At 40.8% G+C, this 16,233-nt stretch overlaps 1 protein-coding gene across 1 annotated transcript in view; it reads left to right on the top strand.

The window, feature by feature from the left end:
* The window catches only part of ADARB1 (adenosine deaminase, RNA specific B1), a 61,272-nt gene extending 47,894 nt beyond the window's left edge, over positions 1-13,378 (top strand). Inside the window, exons 8-10 of the mRNA XM_009283134.2 lie at positions 2,663-2,844; positions 11,618-11,796; positions 12,535-13,378. Coding sequence (XP_009281409.1) covers positions 2,663-2,844; positions 11,618-11,796; positions 12,535-12,711 — 538 coding nt within the window. The 3' untranslated portion in view covers positions 12,712-13,378. The remainder of the gene's footprint in view (positions 1-2,662; positions 2,845-11,617; positions 11,797-12,534) is intronic.
* Positions 13,379-16,233: the final 2,855 nt, after the last annotated feature.

Below are 16,233 nucleotides of genomic sequence, written 5' to 3'. Positions count from 1 at the left end.
TACAATCTGCAGAACTTCATTTGGGTTTCATGTTTACCTCTGCATTACTGCCAGTTTCTGATACAAGTATATGTTTCTGTAGAAAAGTATATGTTCTTTTATTATAACAATTGAAATTTAAAGCTAGTTTTATAAACCTAAGCACCATCCAACCCTGCCTAATCAATACTAAGAGCTTGAGGCTTTGGTTGTATGAATGGTTTCTGCAGCAAGCCAGCTGCTCTGAATCCAGCACTCCTGAGCACGTATCACAGTGGTAAACATGATGCAGCACACCCCAGCAAAACAGCAGGCATGTGGGCAGTCACAGAGTAGCTCTTGTAATACCAGTTCATACAGTTCATCTTGCAGAAGCTTGTTCAGGTGTCCACGCTCCTCCTCCTCTTTTAATCAAAAGAAGTTGAGCAAGACAAACTTCAGCTTTCTTTTTCTGTGCCAGAGAAGGTCACCAAGTATGGGAGGAAGCAGCAAAACAAAAGCTCTGGAAATACTGAAGTCTGAAGCAAGAAAAACGGTCTGGCAAAGGTTTTATGGAATGCTTTTGGCCTCTTTTAAAATGTCCATCTGTCACTCAAGTACTGGTCATGAAAAGTAAATGTAATGTGCCTCACTGATGGAAGCTCGGTTTGTGTGTCTGCAAGTTTCAGATACAATTGTATAACCCCAGTTTGCAATGCTTAGTCTTGAATTCTTTCCAGATGTTTCTTCCGTAATATTATCTGTGTATGTAGCAGTCCATATGCTTCTCTGTGCTTGATGTACGTAATACTGCAAATAACAAGAAAATACTTTTGTGATTCATTTGGCACTTGAAATACCTCTGTGCTTACAAAATTCTAGTCATGATAAGGTCCTTAGAAAGGCATCTAGGCCCTGGGAAGCAATAATTTTCACTTCATATCTTTACTCTGACGTTCGGTTGCTGATTGCATTTTCAGTATTATACAAAATATGCCTTTATTCAATGTAAAATATGACATATTTTTTATTAGCACAGTATTTTTACTCATTCATTAGGGCCAGCTTTTTTAATGACAGGTGAGTAAGCTAATACACATTGCCTCCATTTTCATCCTCAGTAAAGATATGCAAAGAAATTGTTTCCTTGGATTGCAATTTTTGTTTTACCCTTTTTTTTTTTAAACATTTTGCAAGTCTTGTAGCCAACATGTATAATTCAGTTTTTGCAGTTGTGAAGCAGTTGTGCTATATGGTTTCTAGCCTGAAATGATGATGATGTGTATCCATGCCATCCCAGCACAAACTGCAAGAAACACTGTTAGCAACATCCGAGTTCCCTGTTTTCCTAGGGGAACCTTGCAACCAGGTTTAGGATGGGCCTTTTAATAAGGACAACCATTCTATATGAGCACGAGAGCTTCCATTGTGCTCATCTGTTTTATTCAAGCACCAAAAGAAACTTTCCTGCTGCTTGTGTCTGGCTGTTGTGGTTGTACTCAAGTATGCTATTTTAATAGTGCCAAGCTGTTTGCAAGAGTACCTCAGAGACAAAGACATTGAAAATACTCTGCAGGAGACTTTGAGGTTTTAAAAAGTACTTTGTATGACTGTTACATACAGATTGCAAGCCAAAACTTGATCAAATGAACACAGCTACAAAAAAACTTCAGTATTTTGCTCCTATGCATGCTATATCCCTGCCACCAGACCTGATCCAGTGTAGGTCACAGTGGTACGGGCAGGGATTTATGGTTGGAGTCTATGAAACAGCTAAAGTGAGCAAAGAGTATATGCACTCTTTGCATATTTTCAGTTTTCAGATACAGTTTTCTCCTTGGCCGTGTATATTGCAAGCAACTATCTATGTACTTTCTGGCAGCACGATGTGGACAGTTTGGCTAGGGTGTCAAGGGCAAGCTTTTCCTTATGGTGATGAGGTGCTGAGGTCTTGCAGACACAATCCTTCTTGTGTTCTGGGAAGGATGGTTTGCCCACTGCCAGGTGTCTTTCAGAGGCATCAGCTACTGTTTCTGACTGAGGATCTCACAGTTTGGCTTTCTCCAATTGAATGCTCCTGTCCATCTCTGGCATTAAGGTGCTGGAAGATGCATCACCAGACATGTTAGTGGGGAAGTAAAGTTATGGAGTCTGCTTCTGAAGTGGATGTTGACAGTAGACCTGTTGCTATAGGTCATTTTACTCAGGGTTTTGTTGAGCATCCCATAAGCTGATCTATGAAATTCTGGAAGGTGTCACAGCTATGCTACCATAGTCATGTGCTGGTCAAGAGGAAGGGCTGAAAGTCTGGTCCGTTGTGATTGACTGCTATTATGTCTAGCAGATGTTACTTGTTCCATTAAAAAGAAAGTGTTTTTTTGTTTTGTTTTGTTTTGTTTTGTTTTGTTTTGTTTTGTTTTGTTTTGTTTTGTTTTGTTTTGTTTTGTTTTGTTTTGTTTTGTTTTGTTTTGTTTTGTTTTGTTTTGTTTTGTTTTGTTTTGTTTTGTTTTGTTTTGTTTTGTTTTGTTTTGTTTTGTTTTGTTTTGTTTTGTTTTGTTTTGTTTTGTTTTGTTTTGTTTTGTTTTGTTTTGTTTTGTTTTGTTTTGTTTTGTTTTGTTTTGTTTTGTTTTGTTTTGTTTTGTTTTGTTTTGTTTTGTTTTGTTTTGTTTTGTTTTGTTTTGTTTTGTTTTTCCCTCCCTCTTAGGTGGAACGTATTGGGTATTCAAGGAGCCTTACTTAGCCTCTTTGTGGAGCCAATTTACTTCTCTAGCATCATCTTGGGGAGTTTATATCATGGGGATCATCTATCCAGAGCCGTATACCAGAGGATAGCAGAGATAGAAGATCTACCACCTCTTTATACACTCAACAGACCTTTACTTAGTGGCAAGTATCTAATGGAGAAGGCCGTGCCGGTAATTAAGTCTGTTCCAGTAGTAATGTGATTTTGCAGTTCTCAAACCCTTGCAAATTATGTACTGTGAGTAAACTGCTTTCTGGTTACAACAGAGAAGTTATCGTCTAAACCTAATATAGATACTTGGTCAGAAATACCATAGCAAGGACTCTTCATGAGTTAAAAGGTGGAAAGAACTGGAGTATGAACCTTTGGATGCGGTTTCACATAATTGCTATCTGGAGCATGCCCTAGCAATATGTAAGGCAAGTTGAAGGCCCTGGCTTGGTGAAACCTCTTCTCACCCATGAAATAGTGTGCTAGCGCTCACTGTCATTTCTCTTGCCATTGCAGATATTTGTTGAACAGCCACGTCATTAATCAGTATGCCAAGATAGACATATTTGGCTCACAATTTCTAGATCAACAACCAACTAAAAAAGGATGGAGAGAACATTTCAGCTGCCATTGGTTGTATTTTCTTTTTGTCATCAATCTCTGTTGGATGCAGCGATGGCTTTAATTAGCATGGCACCCAACTTATTTGCATGACCCAATAATCATAATATTTTAATTTCCACTTTGTAGGTTAATTCACAAATGCTGCATTCAGAGCCCAGTGGCACATTCTTTGGGAATATTTTTAATGGAGTATTAAATATATCTGACAGACAGCAATATGGCAAGCCCCAGCCAGTGTAGTTAGCGGTTGTCTTTTGCAGCTGCTGTTGAACATTTAAGTACTGTTCTTTGGCTTTGCGCTGATCCTAGGCTCTAGTGGGGCTAAGAGGAATGGCAGTATTTGAATTAACAGGTCATAACTTCTGATTGAGCTGTGACTTTCAACGGGAAGTTCTGAAGTGTCTTAAATTCTAAAACTGATAGTTACAGTAATTCTGTGAAAGCTATAAAACTGAAATCTCTTATCCTCCCTCTTGTTGTGTGCATTGCTTTGTTCTGTAGAGCTTGGCTTTTGGCATGTGTTTGTTTATTTTCCAGGGAAAAAAAAGCTCAGTATTTTAAAGCGTGTTTAAAGTTTGACATGAATTTTAAAAATAGATTTAGGGAGGGAGTGGGGAAAAGAGCGTATTGAACAACGAGCATTTCTTTAGATAAGAAAGGTAATTAATAAGGATTCCCTGAACTAGGACGTATTAAAATGTTAAGTAACGTATTTGTCCTTATTAGCAAGTAAGTAACAGTTACAATACTCACAGTACCAAATATTAAATTGTTGTATGGGCATAGTAGCTGATGTATGGACTGTTTCTGCCTGATTTTGGGGAATTTTTATAAATTCTTCAAGACAGCAGGTTTGGGGTGGGGTGGGAGTTTTTATTACCCTTTTCAGAACACATAATAGTACCTTGTCTTCTTAAAAATCATCTTTCTGAAATATTGTTATCATCTGTTTGCCATGAAATAGCACCATCTGTTTAAACCGTTCAGTTGGGACTTGCTGAGCAGTAGAGAGAGTTCAGAAACATTCTCAGCTGTTGAGTTTTCATGAAAATACATGTCTCAAAAATATATGGGAAGCTGGTTTGGGAGGTTGGGCGGAGAATTGTGTTGATGGATTTTCTTCTACTAGTTCAGTCTTGAAAGCTAGTCTTCTGACCCATGCTGTTGGATTCAGCTGGGGCATTTGTGTAGCTACCCATCTGGTCTTTGATTCACACATTTTACAGTGTATTCTCACCTGGAATAAGCACTGCAGAAATACCTGTCCCCAATTCTATGTTCCTCCTGGTACCACACACACAACTGTGTGATCGTGACTCATTTCTACCAGAGGGATGAACTAAAAGAGAAATAGCTGTCTTTCCCCACTGTCTCACCTGTTTAACTGAAAAAGTACAGTAAAAACTGGGTTTTTTTCCTCTCATAAAACAAATTTTATGTCTGCAGGGACAATTGCATTAAGTCAAAGTCAGACTGAGTTATTGTTACCTACTGCTAAAAATTCTTTTCATCATCTTTCTTTCCTCATAGGAGATTTTCTACTTATACCTCCTTTTGCCAGCAAGTTAAATGTGAACATGCATATCAGAGTAGCTGGTTTTCAGCTAGGGGATGCGGGAAGCCCATATGTTGGTAGAAAACTCCCTCCCCGTGCTGACTCTTGGAAGTCTTGGTTGCAGGACGCAGCCTTTTGGGATGCCTTTAACACCGCAGCACTGAGAGCACATGAGCTCTCTGAGAATTGGCCAGCTCACTTGAAGAGAAGACAGGTTCGAATCTTGTGAATTTCTAGAATAATCTGAAAAGGGATCGATTTCTCAAATAGAATGAGGATGATTGTATAAATCAGCCGATAACAAAGTGCCAGTCTGCAGGGTAATCTGCACAGACTCTTTTTGGAGCCATTGTGGGAGGTAGGCACGAAGGAGTTCACCTGGAGTGGAAGTAGGGTGGCAGAGCTCAGCAATCAGAGAATCAGCCCTTGAAAATCCTTGGGAGCGGAAGTCATCAAATATAAGAGAGCTAGTTACATATAAAAGGCAAGCCTTTCATCACTGGAGGCAACTAGCGTGAACTAAATTTCATCAGGCATCTGTCCTTATGGTTCCTGTTGCTGGTAGGTGTGCCTCAGATGCCTGAGGACCTGGGCTAATGGCATCCGCTGGGGCTATGACCACAAAGCAGACAGCAGGCTGGGCCCCAACATGCTCTCCTGTCCGCAACAGCTACTCAACCAAACCCTGAACCCTGCAGTAGTGGCTGCTTTCGTGGACAATGCCTTTTTTCTTAGCTGTGATTATAATATTAATGCAGGCAAAGTTTTCCCTGTTTTGATGTCTGGTCAGTTGATAGTTTCTTATGCTTTAGTTTCTCTAGAGCTTCCCATCTTTTATCAGAGTATTGTCAGAAATTGCATTGTTGGCTGTTTTGACCAGTTCCTCGTGGTGCTGCTGACAGGTATTTCCTATTTTGGTTCTTGGCTGAAACATCCTGGAGCAGCGTCACATCTGCTGATTATCTTGTCACCAGCGTAAGAATTGTCTTAGGTAAGACCAAGGTCTTAAGGTACAATCCATCCAGCCCAGTACTCTTTTTTTTCCACAGGTAGTTAGGCAGTGAAAAGCAAAAGGAAATAGTAAGCCTCTGCAGATACCTCCTGAGAATTGCAGCAGTAATGTGCGGATCAGGGACATCGCAAGTCAGGTATTGAGAATCTTTGTGTTTAGAAATCCTTAATGGATCTTTCATTCATGAACTCCTGGTTTTGTTTTTTGAACTGGTTTAAACTTTTTACCATCTGCAGCCTCCTTTAGTAAGGAGGGCTGTAGGACATGTAAAGATTTGTGCAATGGAATTTCCTTTCTGCTAATTTCATTAGATGCTCCTCAGTGCCCTGTATGATACAGGCTATAAGCAGTTGTCATGGCACTTTTGTCATGGCTTTCAGTTTTCTATACCTCTGCAATATTCCTACATAAGTCCTATTTTTTGCAAGCTGAAAAGTCTTAGTCTGCTTTGTTGTCCCTTGCATGGAGACCCTTCCACGTAAGGATCATCCCTTCCATTTTACAATCACATTTTTGAGATAGTGAGACCAGAGCAGCACCCGATACTCAAGATAAAGCAGCAGTACTGATTTATATGGTGGTATCATGATATTCTGTTCAGTTCCGTGATCCTTCAGTAATAATTCCTAACATTCACTTTGCTTCCTTTGATTACTGTTGATCATTGACCTGACCTTTTGGTAGAACTGAATATTAGAAACTAAAATCTCATTCCTGAATGCTAATATCCAGCTCCAAGTCCAGCACTCCTTATATAAAGTTGCTTTGTTTTTTCCTCGTATGTGTTACCTCGTATTTATCTGTGAGGAATTTCATCTGCCTTTTTATTGCTCAGTCACCCAATGTTGTGAGCTTTTTTGCTGCTGGTCTTTGCAATTGCTTCTCTTATTTACCTTCTTAAATAATTTAGTATCATCACCAATCTTATTCACCTCATTTGTTCCCCCCTCCCCCCCCCCCCCCCCCCCTCTCTTTCCAGGTCTGCACAGAGCTTGAGGGTCTCCAGCTGTGTTGGCTCTTCCCAAGGAGACCGTCTTCATCCAGGTGCCCATTAAGTCTGTTTTTAAGGTAGACATTGAACAGACAGGCCTTTTACTCCCTGGGCTCTGTAAGAATTAGTGTCACACTGGCCACCTGCAGTCTTCAGTTACTAAGGCAGTTTTTTGTTGAGTCTTTCCCAATATTGTTGTATTTACATCTGTGCCCAGTAGGGTGGTATCGTAGTTCCTGCAGCCTTCCTGGTGCAGATGTCATGTTTATTGACTGGTAGTTCCCTGGCACACCTCTAAACTCCTTAAAAATTGGAGTTGCATTGGCCACCTTTCATCCTGGAGAACTTGTGTGGTTTGTGATGAGAGGTTATGTACCATGACTGCTGTTCCTGCTGCCTCGTCTTTAGTTTCCTTAAACGCGGTTGAATATTGTCTGGGTGCCATAACCAGTGTTTGCTTACTTCATACGCATATCCTAGAACTATTTTTACTGGCACCTCAATTTGAGATGGCTCCTCTGGCACGTTGCCTGTGAAGAGGGGCTCTGGCCTGGGAACCCACCCACCCTTTTTGCAAAACATTCATTCATTTTTTGTACACAAGAAGACTTCAGTCACCACAGCAAGAGTGGTTATTATATGTGTCATGCCTCAGCACTCCTCTGGCTGCTGTCTACATTTGCATTTTTTATATATTTTTTTTTTTTAACAAAAATAAATCCTTCAGCAGAACCTTTGGTGATTTTTTTTGCTGTTTCCTTGGTACCTTATCCTCCCGTTCACATTGGTGTTTTTCAGCTCTTTATCTCCTTTTTAATGAAGCTTTTTTGAGCTCTGTCCTCAAAGAACTGTCAAGCTTTATTATTTATATAGGCGCAAAGAGCTGTGACCTTTGCTTTTGCTTATTATACCCCATTATAATAATACTCAACAATAAGTTCTGAGCGATGGTCTCTAGGTAGCTTAGTTATATCAGTTTTCAAAGGAGAATAAAATATTATACTTTCTATCCTAGCTTTCTCTCCCATTACTAGTTTCAGCTTATTGTGCTATGTTCATGTCTAGATTTTGAGGGGGAAGATAAGATCCACCTAAAGTGTTATCAGACGCTTTGCTTTTGAGATGACCTTTATTCCCTGTCTGTGCTACTCGTGATTCACTTTCAGGGACTCCTTTGCCATCTCTCAAGGGTTCATGCAGATAATTAAGCAGCTGAACAGGGTGTTGTTATTTAAGTCTTATTTGAAATTCTGAGTCTATTTTTTAAATTTATTTAATTCATCAAAATAACCTAAGGAATGCAATTGTGTAATTGCCATGGAAATGTAGTGCATACTGGATGTTCAGCTTCCTCATCTTTATTTAATTTGCTTGTGTGGGTGCTTGTGATGTCACAGCTGTTTGAGTAGCTGATAGGGCAGGAGCAGGCTCAAGGAGCAAATGGTGTTTTACAGTACTTGATGAACTATATCTGATCCCTATACTTGTTCAGCAATGTATGGAACAAAAGCAAAGGTAATAGCATAGATATCATTAAATTAAAGAAAAAATATGACTGACCCACTTGTCATATGGTGGCAATTTCTTAGCCCTCTTGCCTCAGTAGTTTTGGTAAAACCAATTTTTGATTAAGATGTTTGTCAGCATGGGTCTGTTTCACATAAGCTTCACAAAAGCAGCCTGAATTTATATGCTTTTGGAGACTCAGAGTTGAGGTTCGTTTTGTGTGCACCCAGAATTTATGATTTATTAGGTGTTTAGGTGCAAGCCTCGTGTTGTATGACTCATGGAGTGGCAGTGTTTGCACTTCAGTGGCACAGGACAAGTTGTGCTGTGCATGATCAGCTCCAGTTTTCAGGAGGCGTGATGCACGTGCTCATTGCCAACTGCTCAGAAGGACCACAGAAGTTGTGATGAGGACTTTTCGACTCTCATCTTGTCATAAAGCCCTGTTCTTGCTGGGTCTTCCGCAAGTATTGCTTGCATGATATTCTTGATGGTACCTGCTCAGCAGGGACCGCTGTCTGCCCTTCCGGGTTGGTCAGTGTGTGGATCCCACATCCCTGCTCACCAATTTACAGATCGGTGGGTGTAGATCCGTGGCATCCTGCTGTGTTTCAGCTCCTGGATGCCTTTCTCCTAAAAGAAATCAGAAAAGAGCTCTTCAGGAAACTTTTGTTCCGATTCTAAATTTTTTGAGCTTATATTTTAAGAAAATGGGCAATGGTAGAGTTATTTTTTATTATTTTCTTATTCACTTAATTACTGATTATCAGTCATAGTGACCAGGTTGACATAAACAAAGCGTAAAAATACAACAGCTTCAGGAAGTTCAATATGATTGATATTTCAGAATGTTTGTTTATTTAGTAAATGAGGAATTGATTACAGTAAGCAAACTGAATTTCGCTGTGTCATTCATAGAATAGAATCATAGAATCATTAAGGTTGGAAAAGACCTCTAAGATCATCGAGTCCAACCGTCAACCCAACACCACCATGCCCACTAAACCATGTCCCTAAGCGCCGCATCTACACGTCTTTTGAATACCTCCAGGGACACTTCCCTGGGCAGCCTGTTCCAATGTTTCACCACTCTTTCAGTAAAGAAATTTTTCCTCACGTCCAATCTAAACCTCCCCTGGTGCAACTTGAGGCCATTTCCTCTTGTCCTATCACTTGTTACTTGGGAGAAGAGACCGACACCCACCTCGCTACAACCTCCTTTCAGGCAGTTGTAGAGAGCGATGAGGTCTCCCCGAGCCTCCTTTTCTCCAGGCTAAACAACCCCAGTTCCCTCAGCTGCTCCTCATAAGACTTGTTCTCCAGACCCTTCACCAGCTTCGTTGCCCTTCTCTGGACACGCTCCAGCACCTCGATGTCCTTCTTCTAGTGAGGGGCCACTTCAGACCTTGTAGGTCTCGCGTGCTGGGCCTAGAGGTGGCGTGAGACTCGGGCCAAGTGAGCCAGACCTGCGCTTGGGTGCCTGAGGTTGGCTTAACTTTTTTTATTAGATTGTGTTTCAAATATCAGCAAGGAATGCATCCTGCTGCAATACTTATGTTCAATTTATACTAATTCACTAGATTTTATAAAGTGTAGGACCTAGCATGACCTCAGAGTAGATTTGAAATAGGCTCTCAATGAGAGTTGCGTTAAAGTAAAAATGGGATCTTTACTTATTAGAAAGAAAAAAAATCCCCTGTTTGTTTGTTCTCTCCTGGTGAGACAACTGAGACATCCTAAAGGTAGAGTTTTGCTACCCCTGTAATGTCTGCAGGATCAAAAGCAATGTGTTCCTCAGCTTTTCCATAGCATGCACAACCCAGACTCATGTCCCTGGCTGCTGCTTGCGAGCACCGAGCGCCGTCCTGCTGCACATGCAGGAGAGGAGTTGCACGTGGATGGCAGCAGCTGCCGTGATCTTCAAGCATGGTACTGCGGTCATTATATACAGTGCATCTCTGCAGCATTGGGGTGCCATGGGGGAATAAATCCTGCCCTGGGCAGGCAGCCAGCCTCCCTTCACACTTGGGTTAGACTTGTGGTGGCTTTACTTCTCCGTCAGTAGAGATGAAGCTGTTATTTGAGAGGTGTCGCACAATTTAATGTCTGAGCAAAATGATCTGCATCCTCTCTTGAGTCCTGCATTTCACCATTTCTGGGCACTGTAAGTAGCACTGGGGATGTAAAGTGGGGAGGCAGCTGAAGCTCAGCTGGATTTATGCTGAAAGACTCAAATGTCTGCCAGTTTTGGCTTTCTGTGGAGGATGCTGAGGATGGGGCTCACTTTGCCTAACTCAGATACCCACAGCGTCAGTGCTGCTGCCTACGCTAGTCATGCCATGCCCCGGCATAGTCCATAAGAAGGAGGAAATAGATTGGTAGCTTTTAATGAAATGTGCTTGACAGCTACTGAAATGTAGGCACCTTCATGCCTTGGTTTGCAAGGCATCCTGCCGTCTCATACCACTGCTCTGACCTAACTCCATTTTTATGAGGGAAAGTGAAAAAGCACATTGTAGGCTCTTCTAAATAAGCACAACCTCTCCAAATAAGACCTCAGTCCAAAGTTGTTAGCTGAATTGTAACTGTGTGTTGAAACATGACCAGGGTTCATAGTTTCACACTCATTTTGGAATGAGATAAGCAACATGCACCTAAATTTTTACAACAGCAGAGTGAAAGGGAATTGATTGGAGAGTTATAACTGTCAAAACCTTGCAGTATCTGCTCTTTCCTACACTCAGCTCGTCCCACTACTGAGTGGGCTCGGAGAGCAGCATTTTCTTGTGCAGGAGCAGAGCAACTTTTTTTCTGCTTCATAATTATTTGCAGGTTAATAATTAGTTTATTGGTTTGCCCTATAAGCGAGGCCAAATCCTCCTGAGATGGATGTGTCAAGGCGCTCATGTTACTGTCCACATGGACCCTTGCCACAGACCTCTCTGCAATCCCCTCCGCTGCAGAGGCTGGTTTCTCACGGCTCCAGCGATGCACATTTGCCCTGCTAGGAAGGACAGAAGGAGAGAGCACTTTATCCAGGATAAGAATGAGATGTGCATGGCGCTATCTCCGCGAGTCAGTGAAAAATCTGCAGGAGAATGTCCTTGGAATAAAAAAATCTGCTTGTAAAACCGCTTAGTGATGTGATTTCAGTAGCTCTGCTGTATCACTCCCCAGTAAAAACAAAAATCAAGAGTTAGTATTTACTATTGTCATTAAACATTGCTTTTCTTTCAGGTATTAGCAATGCAGAAGCCCGTCAACCAGGGAAAGCACCAAACTTCAGCGTGAACTGGACAGTAGGAGACACTGGTCTTGAAGTTATTAATGCTACAACCGGCAAAGATGAAATGGGTCGTGCATCTCGCCTTTGTAAGCATGCTTTTTACAGCCGCTGGATGCGTATTCATGCAAAGGTATATCTTCCAGAGTGCTAGATTTTCCACTTCTTAATTCTTAATGAAATATCTGTGTGTGCTGCTTTCTGTATTCAGAAGTCTCTTTCTGAGCCTGTTTTAAGCTGAGCCTAACGTTAGCTACTGCTCCATGTAGTAATGGAAAAGAACAATGCATTTGTTTAGCTTATTCTTTAATTTGATGATGAAAGGTCCAAAACGTGTGCAAGGATCTAATAATCCTTGGTTTATAGCTAACTAAACAAAGGGTGCTATCTCCTTTGAGCTTGCCTTCTCATTTCAATTTATTTGAAGGATAATCCCAGTTTCACTGCAATCGAACCTACTGAGGTTTCGCTCAGTCCTCTCTTAGAAAGAAAAGCTACAATAAAGTATCTGGCAGTGGCTTTTCAGTGTCTAGATTTCTTCCACCAAAGGAAGTTGATAATCCAGAGAAAGCAAAAGGCAGGCTAGCTGGGGTGAGACTAGTCCAAAGAGTGCTTCTGCTGTGGCATGACGCTGCAGAAGGGCTGGCTTTGCAAGAGGCAAATGTTGCAGTTGGGTGTGGTGAAGCTGGGTGCAGAGACATGATGATTGGAAGGAGCAGTACCGTGTACATGTCTGCCTTTGCCTGAATGTTTGGTTTAGTAGTTCACTACCTTGTTTTAATAATAGTTGTTTTAATAACTCAGTCACTCTCAAACTGTTTAGCTTAATAGTTTCTTGTCTCTCTTCTTCTCTCGTCTTTAATCCACACAGCTTTCCTCCAGCTTGCGCTCAAAGATCCTCAAGCCTAACCTGTACCACGAAACCAAGCAAGGAGCCACTGAGTATCAAACTGCCAAAGAGTGTTTGTTTAAAGCATTCCTGAAGGCAGGACTTGGAGCCTGGGTGGAGAAGCCCATAGAACAGGATCAGTTTTCTCTCACTGTCTAATTCACAGACTGCACATCACTTTGGAAAGGGGGTTGTTCTGGAAATTCCTGGTGTCCAGCATTGCTTTCTGGCATCTCCACAGCCGTCAAAACATCTTTTTACTGTTTGGAGTTGGGTTTTTTCCTTTGTTTTTTTGAAACTTCATAGTAACTGTTTCTGTTTTGCCTAAGTATTGAAACTCAGTGATGATCTGACACATAATTGTATATTTTGTTATGGGAAAGTAATTTCTGGTGTATTTCTAGAAATACTTTTACTGTAGAAAACTTGCAGTAAGGCTGTCCTTACAGTATACAATGACTCATTTTTTCTGGGTTAAAATAATTTCTTTTTTTAATTCAATGTCATCAAGTGCATGAAGAAATAAAAGTTTCTCTAGGTTTTACACCACACTTTTAGGAAGTAGCTTAATTTTTTAAAAAGAAAATAGGTGACAAAGCTGATGCTACTCCTCTGTTAACTTGTTTTTGAACTGCAGATATTTCTAGCATATAGATCACAGAGCCAGAATGGAGTCTGGTCAGCTAGTTTTTCCCCACTTCCTTGCTCTTTAAAACCAGCTGCTGAAAATTTCATGTCTTTGATGTATGTATTTATTAGTCTGTGACCCAGGTTTTAACATGCAGCTTTTTATTCTGTTTTTAAAAATACATTTACCTCCCATTTACACACATTGTGAAGTCTTCATTTTTTTTACCATTGTAAACTGGAAACAACAAAATAATTATTTGTAAGTTAAGAAATTTAGTCTATAACGTGCAGAAACCTGTTTTAGAAGTAGGTGATTTGTATATCCCAGGAACTCATTAGAATACAATCATAACTGTTACAGTAATATGACAACTTAAAAAAAAAAAATTACTCATTTTAAGGGCAGTAAGCCTGAATTGCCAAAAACAGTCACTTGCTGGGTATTGAATACTCTCCTCTCGAAGAAATGAAAAGCTCTTGTACAGACAAAAAGTTGTTAAAGCTTCTTTCCTGTGAGTTATATCTGCTTTCACTCAAGTTGTTGTGTCTCTGAGATTTCATTGCCTTTTGGCTTCACATGTGTGATGGTCTTCATGAAGCTAATTAGGTAAGTTGCTCTCAAACATGCTTTCGTTTGCTTTGATGATTACTTAGAAAAGTGTTTTTCCTAAAGGTGTAGACAACTCTGCTTTATGTAAAAATGTAAGATAGAAAGGAAATATTGTGAGATCAGTTTGATTAACTGGTGTATAGAAGGCATTTTTAAAAACACTTTTCAGTACATGGCATTTAGGAGCGATGAGACAATGTCTGGTATTGCTTCTCTGCTCAAATGGTGTGTGTCCAAACACGTCCCTTGGCTCATGCCCATCCAGGTATCACCTGTGCTTTCCGAAGAGCATCTCAGAGATCCTCTGTGTTCCCTTTGCAAACGATGAAGGTGATGCTTCGTGACATGGGAGTTTGCCTGACAAAACCAAATCAGTGCACCACCTGTTGGTTCCTGTCCCTTCGCTCCACCGCCCCTTGCCTGTGCTGCACAGGACATCAGGTCAGCGGGCTGGTCCATGCTTTGAAGTCAAGTCAAGTGTTATTTTTAGACCCACATTGGGTCAGAGATACAGTTTAGAGTTGTGCTGGCGCATCTGCAGAGGCAGTGGAGTGGAGCGTGGGTCCCTTCAGCCAGCTTCACGGCCAAAGCCTGTGTATCATGAAGCTGTAACTGGAGTTACCGTACCTTAGCCCCAGCATCTCTGGGGGGGTAGCAAATACTTGGGGTGTTGGAGACTTTGATGAAAAACCACTTCTGGCCAATAATGAATGCCAAGGAGATGTGCTGCTTCGTTATTGCTCAAGTAGGAAGCATTTTCCACTTCAAAAATTGATCAAGCCTGAAAATCACTTGTGCATTGGTTGAAGCCTCTGGGTTAGTGTCTTGGAAGTAGTGCATTGAGGTGCAAACAATGCATTTTTGGCAGTATTATGGATAATAGCGAGCACTGCTGTGGAAAGGCAAGCAATTCTGTGACCTGGTGATCCCCTCGGAAAAGACCGTGATGCTTCCAGAGTTTACTGCCTTCTCCAGACGCCGGAGGAACAAATGTTGCAAGCTGCAATAGACAGGCTGTGTTAATTCAGCTTCACTGGTGACTTAAGCCATCCTGTCTGCTTCTCATTAAAACCAAGAGTGCTCCCATGGCCTCTGCCAGACCGACAAGGCTTTTGCAGTTATCTGACTGAGGCTTAGACTGACCTATTCTAAAACTAAAAGAAATTTAATTGTAAATGGTCAGATTTTGCAAGTACTCAGGCATCTGCCTTTGAGATCAACCTTGTCTCATTCACGTTGCAGAAATTCTGTTGTGGCTGTAGTTGGATACGTGCATACGTTTCTGCAGGATTGAGGGAAAGCTGGTCACACTGTGTGCATTTTCTTGAGATCGTTACTGCTATTAGATGAAATACACGTTTTTAAGGGGCTCAGTCTGTTGATAAATGAAGTCTGTTGATAAATGAAGTCTGTTGATAAATGAAGTCTGTTGATAAATGAAGTCTGTTGATAATTTCCAGCAAATTATTTTTACCCATCTTTCTGAAGTGCTCATTCAAAAGTTGGTGTCTCTGGATTTTTTTGACGACTAGGAAAGTATTAGCTCAAACTATTTTTTTAATGAAGTCACAAATATGAGCAATATATTTAAGTATTATTATAGACATAGTTTTTTAAGCTGTTCAAATGAACGATTAAAATTAAACTGTAAAGGAAATATGTTCCATGCCAAAACCTTTTGACGAAGGAATGGTGTCAGGTTATTTATGAGGAATGAGTTCTCTTGTTTATAATTCCAGGATTTTAAAAAGTAAGGAGGTTTCCAGGGTTGTATGCAATCCATGTCTGTCTTCTGGGAGTCAATAAAATACCACTTGGCTTCCTTTACTTGCTTGTTCCTTTTTGTGCAGTTAGTAGATGGAAAGAAGTTGGGAGGCCGAGTTGTGATTGCTGATGCTCCCATATTCCTCACAAGTCACCATCACCAAGCAAGAATGGATAGCGATGTATATAATTTCGAGCAACTGCAAAAGATAAGACAACTCAGCTTCCAGCAGCTGCTGAATTTTGTGGCTGACCTTTCTGTTGGGAGCTGCAAGTCTCCCCGGTAGGTTGAGAGGATGAGCGGTCTTGTCTGAAAAGCCTGGGCTGGGTGAATGGGAGCTGGCCTGCACACAGGGACTTGCAGTGCTGCTCTGGGAGCTGCTTTGGTTTTTAATTATTTTTCTTTTCTTATTTTTGATTGAACATGAGTGTTTGTCTCAGGATCTTCAAAGGACTTAAAGAGTAACAACTTTAATGTTGATGAATACTTGAAATCTAATTTAAGGTGTTTTTCTCCAGATGACAGTCTAGCTATAACAAAGTTTGTAGGTTAATAAAATAGATAATTTTAAATATAGGTATTTGAAATAGGTATGTTCTGCAGGATCATTTTAAGAAAATTTGGGCCTAAAGGTTAACACTTGAAATTGGTTATGTGGCTGGACTCAGGAACTGAA

This window comes from Aptenodytes forsteri, unplaced genomic scaffold (genome assembly GCF_000699145.1).
Source record: "Aptenodytes forsteri isolate BGI_AS27 unplaced genomic scaffold, ASM69914v1 Scaffold198, whole genome shotgun sequence".
Lineage (NCBI taxonomy): Eukaryota > Metazoa > Chordata > Aves > Sphenisciformes > Spheniscidae > Aptenodytes > Aptenodytes forsteri.
The sequence above is the reverse complement of the archived record's forward strand: the minus strand, read 5'-3'. Positions and strand labels throughout refer to the sequence as shown.